At 46.5% G+C, this 17,530-nt stretch overlaps 1 protein-coding gene across 1 annotated transcript; it reads left to right on the forward strand.

Annotated features, from left to right (window-relative positions):
* The first annotated feature begins 1,676 nt into the window (after positions 1-1,676).
* CCN3 (cellular communication network factor 3) lies at positions 1,677-16,967 on the forward strand. Its single transcript, XM_054985008.1, has 5 exons — positions 1,677-1,814; positions 1,930-2,155; positions 7,573-7,824; positions 10,683-10,891; positions 14,390-16,967. Exons 1-5 carry the CDS (start codon positions 1,683-1,685, stop codon positions 14,660-14,662), a joined length of 1,092 nt encoding a protein of 363 aa, XP_054840983.1. The 5' UTR covers positions 1,677-1,682; the 3' UTR covers positions 14,663-16,967.
* The last annotated feature ends 563 nt before the right edge of the window (positions 16,968-17,530 follow it).

Genomic DNA, 17,530 nt, shown 5'->3' on the forward strand with positions numbered 1-17,530 from the left:
CCGTTGAAAACCTGTGACCACATATTCGGGAGAAATGCGAATGAAATGCATCTGTTTAATGAGGTAATGTGACCGGCACTCGGGATTGCGTGGGGAATGCAGGGAACATGCGACTTAGAATGAGTAATGTGGATTCGACCTTCCTTGCCATTGCCCGCGGGCTAGCTGAGGGCTGGCAGGAGGAAAACCTTTTTTTAAATGGCAGCATGGCAGTGAATATCCACAAGTGATGGAATATTGCTGGCATGACATCTCTAAAACCATAGAGTTTTACCCAAATCCTAGAGCATTGCACTGATGTCGTGCTGACAATGTAACATCACTTCTGGATATTCATTGGAATTGACATTGCGCTGCCAGAGTGGCATCATTTCTGCTCTCCTTTTCTTTCCTTTCTTGTTCAAAGGAGGATGAATGCACCCCCCCCACACACACACACACTCTTATTGTATGCCATATTTTGCAGTTCTTCGGGGGCAGCCCTAAATGTATCAGGTTCAGCAGGCAGCAGAAACAGATCCTCTAGGCTCTGCACATGCAAGCAGGTGCCCTCCCCTCCCGCATGCTTCAATTGTCAGAATTGTTGTTTTTCAGCCTAACCAGCCTCATAAAATTGTTGTGAGACTACAACGGGGAGGGAGGCATTTGCAGTGAATTTGGAGGGGGGAGGACTGAAACCAAACCTACTGCATAAGAAATTTTTCCAGTCTAGGTGTTTAAAGTCCATGCATCAAAGGCACAAGAAAAGGGGTGTCTGTATGCTAATTGCATTCTGCCTTCTTGTGATTTATGACCCCTCCCTTTTCTCTCTCTTTCCCCCTCCTCTTCTGTATCTGCCCAGTTTTGATCAGGCATCTGATGAAGAGAACTTGATTCTCGAAAGCTTATGCTATAATAAAATTGGTTAGTCTTAAAGGTGCTACTGGACTCTTTTTGATTTTGCTACTACAGACTAACACGGCTAACTCCTCAGGATCTGTGTGCGTATTGTGTGCAAGTGTTTGTATACATAGAGAGAACACACATGAGCACAGGATTTGAATCCAGTTGCACCTTAGATTAAGTAGTGGATTTTTTATTCTTAGCCTCTTAGGTCTTTTGCATTTGGTAAGAAACATGGTATCAGTCCGTACTTGGGGAAGGTTTTTTTTTTAAGGTTGATGGATTTCCACTCCAAGCGACCGAATGTGGTGTCTTCTAGGAAGACAGTTTCAGTGGAATAGCTGTGTTGATCTGCAGAAGAAGTGCAAGATCTAGTTGGTTTCTAAAGTCAACTGGACGCGAATTTATGCATTTTATGAGAGGGAAGGCAGCATGGTATAGCCCGATCTCCTCAGATCTGGGAAGCTCAGCGAGGTCGATAGTTGGATGGGAGACCACCAAGGAATACTTTGCAGAGGAAGGCAATGGCAAACCACCTGTGCGTCTCACTTGCCTGAAAAGCCCCTTGCGGGGGGGGGGGGCATAAGTCGGGTGCGACTCGAGGACGCTTCACACGCACATCTTATGCCCAGGCTGCGCATCCCCACAAACCCGCTGGAGAAAAAGAAGAATATGACACCGTGGGCCGGGATTGGCTGGCGGCCTGCGTCGCTTCTCCAATCGGAGGCCGGGGATTGCCGAGGCGCTGTATATAACCGGCTCCGGCGGCGGGGCGCTCGTGGGGATGCCGGCGCGTCGCGATGGGGGGCCCGGAGCGCAGCACACCGCTGGAGAGCGCCGCGACGAGGCCGCCTCCCGTGCGGGGCAGCGGCGGCGGCCGCAGGCGTGCGACGGGCTTCTTCTTCGGCGTGGTCCTGCTGCTGCAGTGCACGGTGAATGGCCTTGGCGTGTCCGCGGGCGCGCAGGGGGGCGACGCCGCCCTGGGCTGGGCTGCGGCCGGGGCGAGGCGTTTCCTCCGACGACGCGGCTTTCTCTGCTCCCTTGCAGGTGCGCGGCCAGGAGGCGCCCGAGTGCCCGCGGCCGTGCGAGTGCCCCGCCGAGCCGCCCGCCTGCGCCCCCGGCGTGCCGACGGTGTTGGACGGCTGCTCGTGTTGCCTGCTGTGCGCCCGGCAGCGCGGCGAAGCCTGCTCGGAGCGGCTGCCCTGCCAGGAGAGCCGAGGCCTCTACTGCGATCGCAGCGCGGGGACCGAGGCCGAGCTGGGCGTGTGCATGGGTAAGGCGTCGTCGGAGGGCTGCCGACTCCCGGTTAAGCAGGGGTCAGGGGAGGGAGGAACCTCAGCAGAGTTAATGCCATACAGGCACCTGTTGGCTCTAGGAACACGGATCTCGATTCTAATTTGGGAGCTTTCCAGGCACCACCTGGAGGTTGGCAACCTTAGCACTTTGGGAGGCCCGGTTCGGCGTTGTGGAGTTTGAGCACCTCATAATACACTGTCTTGAAATATGACTCCTGTCTGCCCCTTTAGCCCTAGGTTGACCTTGGACTGCAAATCTAGCTTACCTTTCTCCCTGTGTGGAACTCTTACGTGGTTCCTGGTAGAAAGGGTTGCCAACTCTGGTTTGAGAAATTCCTGGAGGTTTGGGCGTAGTGCCTGGGGAAGGATTTCTGTTTCTACTATAGGGTTGCCAACTCTGAGATGAAAAATTCCTGGAGATCAGGGGGTGGATTCTGTGGAGGGTGGACATTGTGGGGAGAAGGGAGCTCAGCAGGCTATAATGCCATAGAGTCCACCCTCCAAAGGAGCCATTTTCTCCAGGGGAACTGATCTCTGTGGACGGTAAATCAGATGTAATTCTGAGAGAACTCTGGGCCCCACCTGGAGGTTGGTAACTCCACCACCATGCCTCCCATCCAGGTATTGACCAGGCTTAGACTTGTGGAGTGTCTGCAGGGGGCGGGGGTTGCATCCTATGCCTTAGGAGGAGGTTCTATGCTTAGCGTACAGGAAGTCTCAGTTTCATTCCCTGGCATCTCCAGGTGCAACGAAAAGCTTTGACCTCAGACCCTGGAAAACTGCCCTACTAGAAGTCAGTCCAGTACTGACCTCGGTCTGGCCTGGTAGAAGGTAGCTTCATTAAAACACCCCACCAGGGGTCAGCATACGTCAGCTGTGACTTGACGGCACTCTCCACCGCCGCCTTTGGAGAGGGCTCAGGGTAGAGACTCTGCTCTGCAGGCCGAAAGTTCCTGGTTCGGTGCCCTGCTTACTCTGGCCTTGGTGACCCAGCGGCCTGCTTGGGTTCCTCTCATACTTGTGTATTGTTTGAGTAGGCTATTATTTGCCTCTGTGTAACGCTGACCTACCATGCAGGGTCGTTGTAAAGGTTTGCAATAACAAGCTTGCGTATTCTTACGGTGCTCACCTCCCCAGTTCATTTAAGGAATGTATATGCCCCCTTTCCAGAGTGCTGCTTTGCCTGAGAGAACATTTAGAATAGTAAAATGCTTAGGATTGACAGTGCTTTCGCGTGTTCAGAGTGCCTAGATGTCCTCGTTATTGCAAACCTCACAACAATCCTATAAGGCAGGCCAGTGCTATTCTAGAATAAGGGAGAACGGCTTATCTAAAGCTGCAGAGAGTGTGGCTGCTGGAAGTGAAATTGGGGATTCAGTTCTCACATGTGATGAGTAATTTTTTTTTTTACGCTGCCGTGCACTTCTGATTGAAATGCCCTCCAAAAGCTGCCTCCAGGAAGTGGAGAAGCAGTCCTTTTCCTCTATTTCCCCCTCCATGGTGCTACTAGATCAGGAGAAGTCTGTAGGTTATGGTTAAGGCAGTTCCTTCCTCTGTGCTGCCTTGTTCTCCGTCTCCTCCTGGCTGTTTTAAAATGAAAACAAAGATCTCAAGATCTGAAGATGGATCTCCCATGTTTTCTGTGGATCTGGCCCATAGCCACTACGTTCACTGGGATTTGATTTGGTGTTCTGCCATTGGTGGTGAGCTCTCTGGCTGAACCTTGGTGAGCCCTGGCACAGAGGGAAACCCTTGTTATCTTGCACTTGTTAGGATAATCAAGGAAGGAGGCAATATATCTGGCCCTGGAAATAGCAGGAAGGCTGCCGCTAGCTTCTGTTTCATGTTACACTTGAGCAGCCATCCTGCGCACAAACCCCAATGAACCCCAATAAACACGCATAGGGTTGCCCTCCAATTCTCCATGAACACAACGGATGCCGAATTAGTGGAGTGGAAGAAACTGTGATGATAACAGAGGAGTCGTAAGCAGAGTTACACCCTTCTAAGCACACTGGTTTCTAGAGCAAATCATAAGTGCTGTAGGTGCATAGGGGCTTGCACTTTCAATTTTTTCTTAATACAGTCCCATAATACTGAATTCATTAGACTACAGGACTTACAACAGTCTGATGGACGTGTGTTGTTTGAACTTCATATTTCACTTGGAGATAACCAAATATTTGGGCACAGAAAATACTTAAATGGAAACCTGTTATCTTTGTTCAAGCAATATCGCTGACGTAATCAAAACTGTAAAAAGTAACGGATGGTTGGACCTAGCTTCTAAATATATCAGACTTTCCCTCCACAGTGACAGTTGTGGTTGGCCAAATTCTGTGGGGTAACTGATCCCCGCAGGACTGATTCCCGTTTAGAAAGATGGGACACACCTCTCCACTTCTGCTACGCAAGAGCAGCCTGGGAGATCTCATTAGTGCCTCGGCAAACTGTATTTTCTTTTCAATAATAAGCACATCTTTTGAGTGTCATGCTGCCAGACAGGGACAGCCCAGAGCGTTATCCACCTTCTTCCTGGCCCAAACTGTAGAATAACTTCACAGCGATGGAATGTAACTGATTCTTGGTTCACGGGGTATTCGGTGTGTATATTCAGTGTGGGCAACTTGACCCATTTCTCAGGTTGAAAGCTAAGACCCCTGCACAGAAAAACCAAACGCTGTACCTGGAATAAACGTGACAACGTAGGCAGATTCGTATCCTTCTCACTATTCATATTTCTAGTGACAAAGCAAGACAAGTCTGACCAAATCTTGAATTTTCTGGTAACAGTGATAGCATCAAAGGATACCGTACTGTTTTTAGTTGTAATCTACCCTGAATGAGAAAAGAAGGGCATTCTAAGAAATATGTTCCGGTAGGTAGGTAGATAGGTAGATAGATAGATAGATAGATAGATAGATAGATAGATAGATAGATAGATAGATAGATAGATAGATAGATAGATAGATAGATAGATAGATAGATAGATAGATAGATAGATAGATAGATAGATAGATATTGCCATGGTGGTCCATGCACTGGTAACATCTAGGTTAGATTACTGCAATGCACTCTATGTGGGGCTGCCCTTGAAGTCTGTCTGGAATCTGCAATTGGGAGAGAATGCTGCAGCCAGAATATTGAGTTGACTGGGTCACAGAGACCATATCACTCAGGTCTTGTTCCGTCTATACTGGCTTCCAGTTCCAATTCAAAGTGCTGGTATTGACCTCTCGAGCATACTCTTAAGGACTGCCTTCTCCCCATATAAACCTATCTGTCCACTTTTACCATCTTTAGAGGCCCTGCTTTGTATGCCCCTGCTATCTGCCTAGACAGGTGGCAACCCGAGAAAGGCCCTTCTTGGTCAAGGTACCAGAACTTTGGAACTCGCTTCCCAGGGAACTCTTCTTGGCCCTCTACCCTGGTTGTGTGTTTGTGTTTGCATGTCTATATTTTCTTCTTATATTGTTAAATGTGTGTGTATATATACGTTTCAGTGTCTGATATTTGCTGCCTTGGGGAACCCTATTTGGGTGGAAAGGTGGCATATAAATATTGGGTGGAAAGGTGGCATATAAATATTGTAAATAAAAAAATAAGGGCAATATTCATCTTAACTGTAGCCTAAAATATGTGAAGCCACTCTGGAGGTAAAGCAGATGCCAGTTAGGATGGTTCAGCCCTAGGTTGATGTATCTAACCCGTAACTTGCACAAGTAAAATCAATTTCTCCCCTTAAGCCTCTGTGCCTGAAACTTGAAATCTGTGCTGAACCTAATATGGGAATAAAACGTGCACATTTCTCCTGCATTGCTCAGCATCCTTCTCCATTTGGATATTTTGCTACCATGATTTTTTTTTTTTAGGCCTTTGAATGGTGTTGGAATAGGACCAGCCTGTATGCCTTGGGTGGAGAAGGATATGAGCAACTGCCATGCTAGATTCCTTCCAGGGACTCGCAGTGACTTTCTGGATATGCTGCCAGTACAGTTCTTAAAAACATGAAGGCTAGTTAACTCAGTTCATTGTTTTGTAATCAAAAGATAGAGGAAGTTCTCATGTGCAACGCTTTGAATCTCTCACTCATTTGGTATCACAGTGTTAATGCAACTGCAAATTTAGAAAAGAAGTTCATTGAGGCCAAAGTAAGCATTTATACCCAGGTAGGGAACAGATTTAAAACTAGGCCATCACAGGGCTTTTTTCCAGCTGGACCGCGGTGGAACGGAATTCCGGCACCTCTTGAAAATTGTCACATGACTGGTGGCCCCGCCCCCTGATCTCCAGACAGAGGGGGGCTTAGATTAGATCGGGCAATCTAAACTCCCCTCTGAAGATGGGGGGCAGGGTCACCAGCCCTGTGACCATTTTCACCAACGGTGATTTTTTTCCCTTTTTTTATTGTATTGATGTCTTTGTTTACATAGCCATACATAATCACTTTCATTACATTAACATAATCCTACCTCAATACAACCTTTTCCCCTTTATGTTACCCTCCCCCCCTTCCCATGAGCGACCAATTGGAAAAAAAACCTTTATACTTGCAACCATAAGCACACCCTTTGGATTTTGTCAAATGTACCTTTGTTGGCCCCCCCTTCCCTTACCCAATGTATATACCCAAGCCATTTCATCCTTCTCTCTAATATATTATCCTCCCATGTCTTTTCCTGTTTTAATATAGACAGAATGTCTGATTGAATCATTTGATACAGATACAAGTTCCATCTACCCATAGTCCACTTTGCCGTATCCTTCCAGCCATAAGCTATGACTGCGTGTGCAGCAATAATCATTGTTTTAAACAACTCCTGTTTAGACTTATCTATTTTATTATTCCCCAGAACTCCCATAAATGATACCTTCCCTGCCAGTTCTAATTTAACCTTACATAAATCCTCCACCTTTTCCAGGACCATTTGCCAAAATTCAGTTACTTTGGGACATTCCCACCAAGGGTGATTTAAACTTTAAAAAACTCCTCCCTTGTTCCAGCTGACCCAAAGTGATGTCATTGTGCAGTCCTCAGTTCCACCACCTCTTTTTCCAGAAAAAAAGCCCTGGGCCATCATAAGCTTTGTGTGCTGATATTTTGATATTTCCAAACACTGAGATTCTTTACAGGTTTTGAGTGCATGCAGAGCCATAGAGATCTATTGGCTTACTCTGGCCGACTCAGAGTTCTTTCAACCTGACTCTTCTACCATGAACCACTTCTGAAAATGAAATCAAATCTTCTGTGGTGTTTCTTCTTGCAGACATATAGAACAATGGGAGTTGTCTTGTGCAGAAGAGCTTTCCATAAACAGTGGCACAAACACTAGATTGAGTACTTGACCTACTAAATTCAAATGCAGCTTTTGATAGCTTTCCTTTCTTGCCTCAGACCTGGATGGAGACAATTGCGTGTTTGACGGGATTATTTACCGGAGTGGCGAGACGTTCCAGCCCAACTGTAAATACCACTGTACATGCAGGGACGGACAGATAGGCTGTGTACCACGCTGTAACCTTGACCTCTTGCTCCCTGGCCCGGAATGCCCCTTCCCAAGGAAAATCGAAGTCCCCCTGGAGTGCTGCGAGAGGTGGGCTTGCGACTCTAAAGAAGACGTGGACTTGGGAGGCTTTGTGATGGCAGGTGAGTCCCTCAGGGGTGGGAGCGGCTTCTGTAGAACCTCTTGCAAGTGCAGAACTTGACTGAAGGAATCAGTGACAAATCTTTTACGCATCCTGTATTTTCAAAAGTGTCCCAAAAAAGTTTCTTGATCTGTATTCCTAGTAACTTTTTGTTCAATTGGTCTTGTCACTTTCTTTCCAAACCAATTTCACTGTTCACTTCCTGAAACAGATGAGAAAACTTATGGTGTTCAGTGATAGAAAAGTGTGCTGCTGGCCCAGTGATAATGTATATTTCAGGGAGTAAGCTTCAAAATGTCTGTGCCTTCTTCTGGTAGGATCATAGGATTGGAAGGGATCTCCAGGGTCATCTAGTCCAACCCCCTACACAATGCAGGAGATTCATAACTACCTCCTACCCACACCCCCAAGTGACCCCTACCCGATGCCCAGAAGATGGCAAAGCACTGTCAGGATCCCTAACCAAACTGGCTCGGGGAAAATTATGACCCCAAAGTGGTGGTTGACATTGCCCTGGGCATGTAAGAAGGGGCCACAAGAACTAAGCACTGATGTAACCCTTCCTGCCCTCCCACTCACGATCTGCCTTGGTTCACAGAATAAGCATTGCTGTCAGATGGCCATCTAGGCTCTGTTTAAAAACCTCTAAAGAAGGAGAGCCCACCTCCTCCCGAGGAAGCCTGTCCCACTGAGGGACCGCTTTAACTGTCAGGAAGTTCTTCTAATATTTAGCCGAAAACTCTTTTTATTTAATTTCAACCCATTGGTTCTGGTCTGACCGTCTGGGGCAATGGAAAACAACTCCGCACCAGCTTCTATATGGCAGCCTTTCATGTACTTGAAGATGGTTATCATATCCCCTCTCAGTCATCTCCTCTCCAGGCTAAGGATCCTGAGCTCCTTCAACCTTTCCTCACAGGATTTGATCTCCAGACCCCTCACCTGACCCCCCCTCACCCCCTGTAATGATGCTCATTACAGTTGCCTGGTGGCCTTGGGGACGGCCTAGTTACTGGCTCTCTGCCAGGTTGCTTTTGGCAAGTAGAAATGGAGAAGGCAGCTTTGCATGTACTAGAAGTGTTGATTCTGTGTATCAACCTCTTGATGGCCTACAAATGGGCTTGTCGCTGTTCTGGTCTTGAGATCGCAGTGCATGTTCTCCAGCAGTATATTATCTATGAAGTAGGAGTAAGGGAGTGTTGAGTAGTTTGCAGTCTGGGATGACTGAAGAAGCAGCAACTGTTCTGGCAAGTTACTCTAGAGACTTGGTTCCTTCAACCATTCTGCCCAGCAAAGAAATAACGTGTTAACTTGGAAGTTTGTACGTTGCATTCCACGGTTTGGAGCCCACAAGAGGATTTCTGCAGAGGGAAGGGTGGTGACTTCTGCTGATTGCCTCCTTCTGCTGTACTCCTTGGATCGCCCTCCCATTCTCTTCCTTTGCCCCCAGGGTCGTCATTTCGAGAAGCATTTGGGTTTGCGGCAGCAGGTGGGAATGTAAAAGAAATTAAAGAGAATCCCTTTCTACGTGTGGAAATCCCTTCTATACGTGGAGGTGTCTGGTGGATCCAAGCCCATGCTTTTATAGATGTTTCCATTTCCATTGGGGGGGAAACACCTTAAAATGAAATTTCTTAATTAGACTCCAGGAGTCATACGGATGCGACTTTTCACTCAGCTAAGGGTGGTGCGTTCCACTGGAGGAAAAGCTCTCATATCAGCCTTGTTTTGCTGGAACGTGCTTTCCTTAGTTGAGTGGAATGGCAGGACGTAACCCAATAAGTACAACAACAATTTAAAAGCATACATACCTACAGCCTCAAACACATTCCAAGATTGTGTCTCATTCTTCTTCCTTCCAGTGTGTTTCATAATGCTACTCTCTTCTGCTCATAAAGTTTGGTAATGTTTACATTTTACAGCTTCAGCGTATGTGGTGATGTCAGTGAACAGTGTCATAAACCCTCTGGGTATCTTGACAATGTGCGTTTCTCATGATTGGCCAAAGCTATGTTTTATAAAACTGTTCAACAATAGCCTGTTTAATGAAATTACTTTATAGCTCTGGACATAAAGCAATTAAGTTCTGTTTCTCTCTTCCCACCCCACCCCCGCTGGGGGGCTGGTACTTATTCCATTTGAATAAAAAGCGGATCCTGAAACTAAAGAAGAGAGAAGATACTTTGTAATGCTGAATGGACGTTGTTGTTTTTCTTGCAAATTGTAAAGTGGAGGCAGACGATGGAGCATTCAGACGTCACGGGCAAACTCCTGCGTGTTTTCGATGGTCACAAATCCGGTGGTGGTTGCATGCTTGCGCCCTCCTTTCGTGTATGGAGAGTCATTGATTACTTCCCGGTTACAGAAGACTTCAACCAATTGAAGATGAGCAAATGCAGGCAACTGGACAAATGGGACTCTAAACTGGGACTTAAACTCAGAAAAGCACCTCCCAGTTTGTCCAGGCAATTGCAGTTTGATGTCATAGCAAATGAAACCTTTAGGTCTGACTGGCTTCACAACACTAGGGAGCATTCATAGGCTATTCAAGAGCCCTGGCCCGTCCCCTAGACAACCTAGGCAGTTGCTGGAGGGACACCAAACAGCCCCGTCACCCACAATATCCGGCCCTCTTGCTCCTTCCTGCTGCCCGGTGGTGGGGGCAGGAGGGCCTCCCATCTCACCACAGCACTGCCCTCGCTTGGATTGATTCTCCAGGATTGGGTGGCAATATTGCGAACTTTCAAAATGGCTACTTACTGTTGATGTCATAAAAACTACCCTATGCCACAAGGTTCTGCCAAAGGTGACCTGGGAATGTCCTGCTTCTTAACCCCACGTTTGTCATTTTGCCTTCAGCATACAGGCCAGAAACCACACTTGGCAGTGATGGGTCTGATTCGGGCTCCAACTGCATCGAGCAGACGACGGAATGGAGCGCCTGTTCCACGACTTGCGGAATGGGCCTCTCCACTCGCGTCACCAACAAGAACCCAGCGTGCGAGATGGTGAAGCAGACCAGACTCTGCGAGGTGCGGCCCTGTGAACGTGGCCTGCTGCTGGAGAAGGTAGGGCTTGGCTTCTGACAGGTTCGTTTGTGTATAACAGGGTTGCACAAATTACTTGCACAAGGACGAAAGTACCTGGAACACAGACTTGGGATAGACAGCAGAGTCTATCATGACATGATAGGAAAGAGTTACCAAAGGTGATTTCATAGGGTATGGCAGTGTTTGCATTCTATTGCCAAGCCAGCCAAAAGTGGCTTCTACAAAAAGCCTCTGATACTTTCCTTTAAGCCAAAATGCATCTTCAGTGCAATGTTGAAAGATCGCTGCTCTCTATATCCAGGCAATGACAAGGGCTTTTCTGAGAATCAGAAGAGGACTTGAGGGTCGCTGCATCGTTAGTTGGTCAAGGGCAGGAAATGTCACACCATGTGATGCAGTGGAGTCAGCTGTCAAGGGATGTGGTGGGTTCCCCCTCATTGGCAGCCTTCAAGGAGCAGCCGGACGAATAGTTGTCGGGGATGCTTTAGGTTGTTCTTGCATTGGGCAGGGAGTTGGACTAGATGGTCTGTAAAGCCCCTTCCAACTCTCTGATTCCACTTGGGAAGTGTTAATACTTCTGCTTGCAAAACTGACTGTCTTGGAATACATGGCGACATCATGCACTGCATAGGAGCAGCGTTACAAGTCGCATTTGGTGTCCTAGGCATTGTTTCAATACATTACAGAAGTGCCCTTCCATAACCAAGTTTAGCATGAACCACCAATCTTGGTTGGTGCCATCTGTTAGCTTGACCCACTTCTTTTTCTTCCCAGTTGGCAGAAATCAGTGGGTTTTCCAAATAAGCTGGCAACCAAAGGCTCTGTTTCAACCATTTCTTTTTTTCTGTGCTCGTTCTTACACTTTGTATCCAATCCCTGCATCTCAAAGCCGTATCTTGTGTGGGTAGGCCTGGTCATTAGCGCCTCTCGCTAAGGAAGTGCAAGTACACTTTTTAGGCCCCAATGCAGTAGAAAGCATTCTGGTGCACTACCCTACCACATGAAGCCACCTTCATATGCCTGTGTTTAGTTTACTGTATGGACATTCTTTGTTCCAAGACGAAGACAGAACCTTTATTGGCATAACCGTAACAGTGTCAAAAACAAGTGGAACCTGTTAATTGTTAAACATTCTAAACACACTTCTCTTGTTCTTTGAATCTGAACATTGGGTGATTCCGCACGAATAGTTTTCCCTGCTTCAGCTTCTAAATGACCTTGATTTTTTCTTGTGTTTCCACATGTGGGAAGGCAATCCTAGCAGCAAATTCGAAGTCACTGCACGTTTTGTCCGTTTTTTTTCCATCTTGCTTTCCCCCAACTTATTTGTCCATGCGCAGCAGATTAGGGATTTTAATCATGCGGAATTCTTTATCCGATGTTCTCCCCACCCTTGCCCTTTTCTCTTGCCCTTTGAATCAACTTAATTTGATTGGCCAATCATGTTTTCTAAGCTACACCCACTACCCTTTCCCTTCCCCTCTTTAAAAAAAAAAAATGTAAAAAAACATTGCAACGTTTCTACAAATCTATGCAGAAACATATCCTGTGTCACATGACAACAGCTGACCAGTAACGGGTCCATTTTACAACATGCCAAATTTGTTACTTGTTGCTCGCTGACAGTTGACAGCTTCTGAGGTAGAGTGAAAGTGTGATGGAGGGACTTCAGCGTTCAACTAGCGGTCTAGGCATTTCATGGAGGGAGAAAGAGACCGTCCTCAACACAACACCTATCACTAAACCACACTGCTCACGAAGAAAGCGGGAAAGATAGATGCGGGGTCATTGGTAACAATTTTCCCTCCAAATGTCAATAGCCAATACTCTTCCACAATATCGGCGGGAAGTGCTCTGGCCCATCCAATATGTTTATTTGATGCAACGTTTATGTGTAGCAACGTTTTTTTGTGAGAAATTTTTTTCTAATGTGTTGGTTTGATGCAATGTTTATGTGTAGCAACGTTTTTTTGGGGGGGGGGAATTAAAAAAATGAAGATGTGCATCATTCGACACTTCCCCCAGAAAAAGCGATGAGGAATCGATTTTTATCCTGTCAAAAATTCCGCTTGATGGACTTTGAGCCGATGAAATATGTGAAACAAAAGCCTAATGTGGAATCGAGGAGAAGTGGATTCGTAGGACTCCACCGCGGCATGACTGCTCAGAAAGTCCGATCAAAATTGATCATGCGGAATCCCCCATTCTTTGTTCAGATTCACGCATACTTGTATGGCTGCTGCTTTTTCGTGGCCCCGTTGCCTGTTTTTTGGGGGGAAGCTCCTGCTTGTAGCTCTCATCTGCTGCACTCATTCAATAGGACAGTGCGGGGGCAGGGGATGTGGGGGGCAAACAACATCACCACATTGAAGTACGCTCTAGAAATTCCCCCAATCTTTATGGTATTTACCACAGAGAGCATCCTAGAGCGCTGCTAGACAACAGTCATGTCACTTCCAAGTTTTCTTGGAAGTGATGCTCTGCCCCCAGAGTCCCAGGCAAAAGTCTGGCAATGCTAGTTTCCATGCTGCAGTTGTAAAATTGCCTAGGGAGAAGAAGCATTTGGGGTAGACAGAAGCCTTTCCTGCTTGCAGCTGTTAAACCATCCAGTGTGTGGTCTCGGCCATGCAGCAATTGTTAAACTCAAGGTAACTGAAGGCACGTGATGCTTTTGTATTGGTACAATGAAGCTGGTGTTAGCTTATTCAGTGTGTAGATGAGAGACTCTCGGAGTTCCATGTAAACAGCTCTGAACTTCTTAAAGGAAGTGTGGGGTAAAAGTGCAATCAAATAAACCCAATAAAATGAAAGATCACAGAGCATGTGCAAGAACCTTTGCTATACAAATGAACTCTGTATACTGACATGCCAGAAATTAGGAAATAGCACACATGACAACTGCTTTTCTTATTAGACTGTGTCTGCTTATTGTAGTCTACCCAGAATTGCTTGGAAGTTGGGCATGGAAACACTCTGAAGATGCACAGAGATATAACCTCATACTGGGGGGGGGGGGGCAGTACAGGTTTCCTCCTGGAGGGAAGGCCCTGTTTCTATCCCAACCTTTTGTTCCTGCATCCAAAGCCAGCATGGACATTTGCCCCATCTTTTTCCACTTCAAAGTCAGTGGCTTGTTTATCCAGATAATCGTTTATTGAACACCTCTTTTTTAAAAACACATTTTCATTTGAAGCAACAGGCTGTGCTGTGTGGGAGGTGTGGAATGGCTTCCTGATTGGCTGGACCTGGAGCAGGGTGGAGTGGCTCCCTGATTGCCACTAGGTCCAGCCAATTAGCTCTTTGCACACTTCAGCAGCCCAAGGCAGGGAGAAATGGCTTCATGACTGCCGCAAGATCTGTTGGAAGCAAAACAATTTTTCTTATGAAGGTAATAGGTCTGGGCAAAGGAGTGGGGGGCAGGCAAGGGCAAACCTAAAGCAGGCTCTCCCACTCACTTTGGAGTGCAGCTTTGCTGCTTGTATAACCCTGATTGTGTAATGCTTTGTCTTCTCCTAGAAGGGGAAGAAGTGCATCCGAACCAAGAAATCCCTAACAGCCGTTCGCTTGGAGTACAAGAATTGCACTAGCATCCAGATGTATAAACCCCGTTACTGTGGCGTCTGCAATGATGGACGATGTTGCACTCCTCATAGCACTAGAACCATCCATGTTGAGTTCCGCTGCCCCCAAGGAAGCACAGTCAAGCATCCCGTGATGTTGATCACCACCTGTGTTTGTCACAATAATTGTCCTCAGGATGACAACGCTTTCTTCAGGAAGCTCCACTGAAAAGAGCCAAACAAAAATATGAACTTCACAATGACTTCCATGGAAGGGTGGGGATATTTAAATAAGAAAAGTTAAGGTTTTATATAATGAATGTGTTGGACACACCCAAGGAGGGGTAACGTCTCTCATTTCCTTCTAATTATCAGTTCTTGTTTTACGGGGAGGGGGGAGGGACTGTACATTGACCTAATTTCATTTCATTATCCCTCTGGTAATGACCCAGTTCAGTGCCCGTGGAGTTCCTTGAATTCATCTCTCACTCATGTAGAGCCATCTGCCTAAATAAACATATTAGGGGGGGGGGCGTAGCAACTCGATGTGGGTTTTATCGAATAAGGAATTCCTAGAAACTGCAGGCACTGAAAGTTCTTGTTCCTTCATGTGCTCGCTTGTTTCTAGTCCGATTTGCACATTCTTTTTTTTCTGAACAAATTGTTTTGTAAATGCCACAGGCAGGCTGTTTTTGTTCTTTCTGCCTTCTCGTCTCGCTGTTTAACTACAACTAGAAGTGGAGCACGGCACGTGGGTGTGAAGTGACAAGACCACCCTCTTTAAGTCTGGTGTAACCAAGTTAGGCAAGATTACTCGGTATCTCATTCTTCAGGGTAGAATGCCAAAGGTCATTCCCAGAAAGGACAAAACTGCACGAGCAGTCTCCGTAGTGTGAAAGTGACAGAATTATAGCTGACAGCCAGACACTTACCCCTTTTGCCATTTCCTTCTCTAGGCAGCAGCTATCCATATAGACCGGTATCTTGCTCCCACCTATTTTGCCTTACTCCTCCTCTGCTGGCTATAAGTAGTCTCCAAGATGGCTCCAGTGTTCTAGAGCAGATGGTAAGGTTCACGTGTGGTGACATTTTGAAGACATTTCTATCACTGGGGAGAAGGTGGTGGCAGTGAGATCCTGTAATGTCCCTTCATCCTCTACTTTGCCTCAGGTCAGATCCGAAAGTTTGAGGGCAACCCAAGATACAGTAACTTTTTTCAATCCATCTTGGCCCATTGAACTGTTTTCGCATATGCTTCATGGCATCTTGACCGTGTTCAAAATTAGGTCAAAATGGGAGCTGGAAAATCCCCAAATGCGCTGTAACAGCGCACTGAAATTGACTCGTGCAGACTTGTCCTGTGAATTGAGCTCCTCCTGTTGAGCTTCCCGAGTTGTGAATATTCTAGATCGTGGGTATTTCAGCTAAAACTTGGAAGCCAATGCCCCAGTTGCCCAACTAGCAGTAGTCATTTTGCATTGAACTGCGAGGCCTGCGATTGGTCTGTGTCATGGGTGAGAAAGCAAACTTGTAAATCTCTTCAGTGTAGGTCTTTGTTTTATAGAAACAGCAATGTAAATAAGAAAGCATACATAATCTTATTTTTCTCAGAGTGCAAGCGTTACTGATTAAAGATTTCCTCTTGTGACTTAAGCCCAGCTGTGAACAAGACGGAGGAGTCTTTACTGTTCATTCTTAATCTGGAAAAAAAGCCAGGTTGGGCCACTGCAGTCCTTTGTATTATTGACTCTCAGGCTGCTGAGCAGATGGCAGAGGCATTTATTCATTTAGGCTGCAGTCCTAAGCATGCATACTGGAAAGCAGATACAAAATTTCCTTTCTTGCAAATACAGCTGTGTGCATCAAGTTACCATTCTTTGAAATTGGAACATTTGTACGTCATTTTGCCTCCGGTAGCCATTGGGGACATAGGGCTACTAGAAGGGGAGTGGGTAATAAAGTTACTGGCACCAATGGGATCCTGAAGCTAGTGGTACTTCGAGAGTAGATCTTTATTGATTCACAATGGACTTGGGGATGACTGCTCTTGGGATCTGGGAAGAAGAGTGCTCAAGGAAGTCAGAGTGGTGTAGTGGTTAGCATGTTGGACTAGGATAAAATCCACCCCCCTCTGCCAAGGCCAGTGGGCCAGTCACACATTCTCCAATCTAATCTACTTTACAGGGTTGCAGTGAGAATAAAATGGAGATGAGAGTGATGTAAACCAATTTGGATCCCTGTCGGGGATAAAAAGGGGCATAATTGAAGTAAATACATTAAATAAATCATTCTTACTTGTAGGAGGCTCTGAGAGATCCTCTTCTAATACTTGTGTGGGAATTAGTACCCCAGTTCTCAGATACTGTGGATCTGAGACTCTGTCTTTACCTGTGCTGGATTGAAGAGAGTAAGTTTAATGGGTGGAACTTGCTGATCTGCCCTGTTCAACCTGGCCAAGAGGCCTATTCATGAACAGCTGCCTAAGACATTTTATGCTTTTTAGAGGTGTACACCTTGCCTCTATGGCCTTAGGGCCAGGCCAAGCACCTTGCCTAAAGTGGTATCTCTGAGAGCCAGGCTACAAGTGACACCTGATGCAGGTTGGACACTTGTCAGCTTCCCTCAAGTTTTGATGGGAAATGTAGGCATCCTGGTCTTGCAGCTGTAATGGAGAGCCAAGCTGCAAGACCAGGGCACCTACATTTCCCATCAAAACTTGAGGGAAGCTGACAAGTGTCCAACCTGTGTCAGGCGTCACTTGTAACTTGGCTCTGAATCACAAATTAGTTTAGCAGCCGTTTGTTCAGCTCAAAGTACATTATGAAGTGTGGCTCTCTGAAAGGGAAGATAGGGAGATATCAGCAGAATTTTTTGCATCCACAGGAAACCACAATTCCCATGTGTCTTTGTAGGATGCTAGGACAGTCAAAATGTGTCCGTTTATAGTGTGGCTCTGATTGATCAGTAGGGGCAGAGCACTTTGCACTGGTCGCTGAACTAGGGGATACAAGAACTCTAAACATGTAGGGTTAGAATTTCACTTGTGACAGGATCTCCCCACACGCGCGTGCGCGCGCACACACACACACACACACAC

The sequence above is a fragment of the Eublepharis macularius genome, chromosome 7, assembly GCF_028583425.1.
Source record: "Eublepharis macularius isolate TG4126 chromosome 7, MPM_Emac_v1.0, whole genome shotgun sequence".
NCBI lineage: Eukaryota > Metazoa > Chordata > Lepidosauria > Squamata > Eublepharidae > Eublepharis > Eublepharis macularius.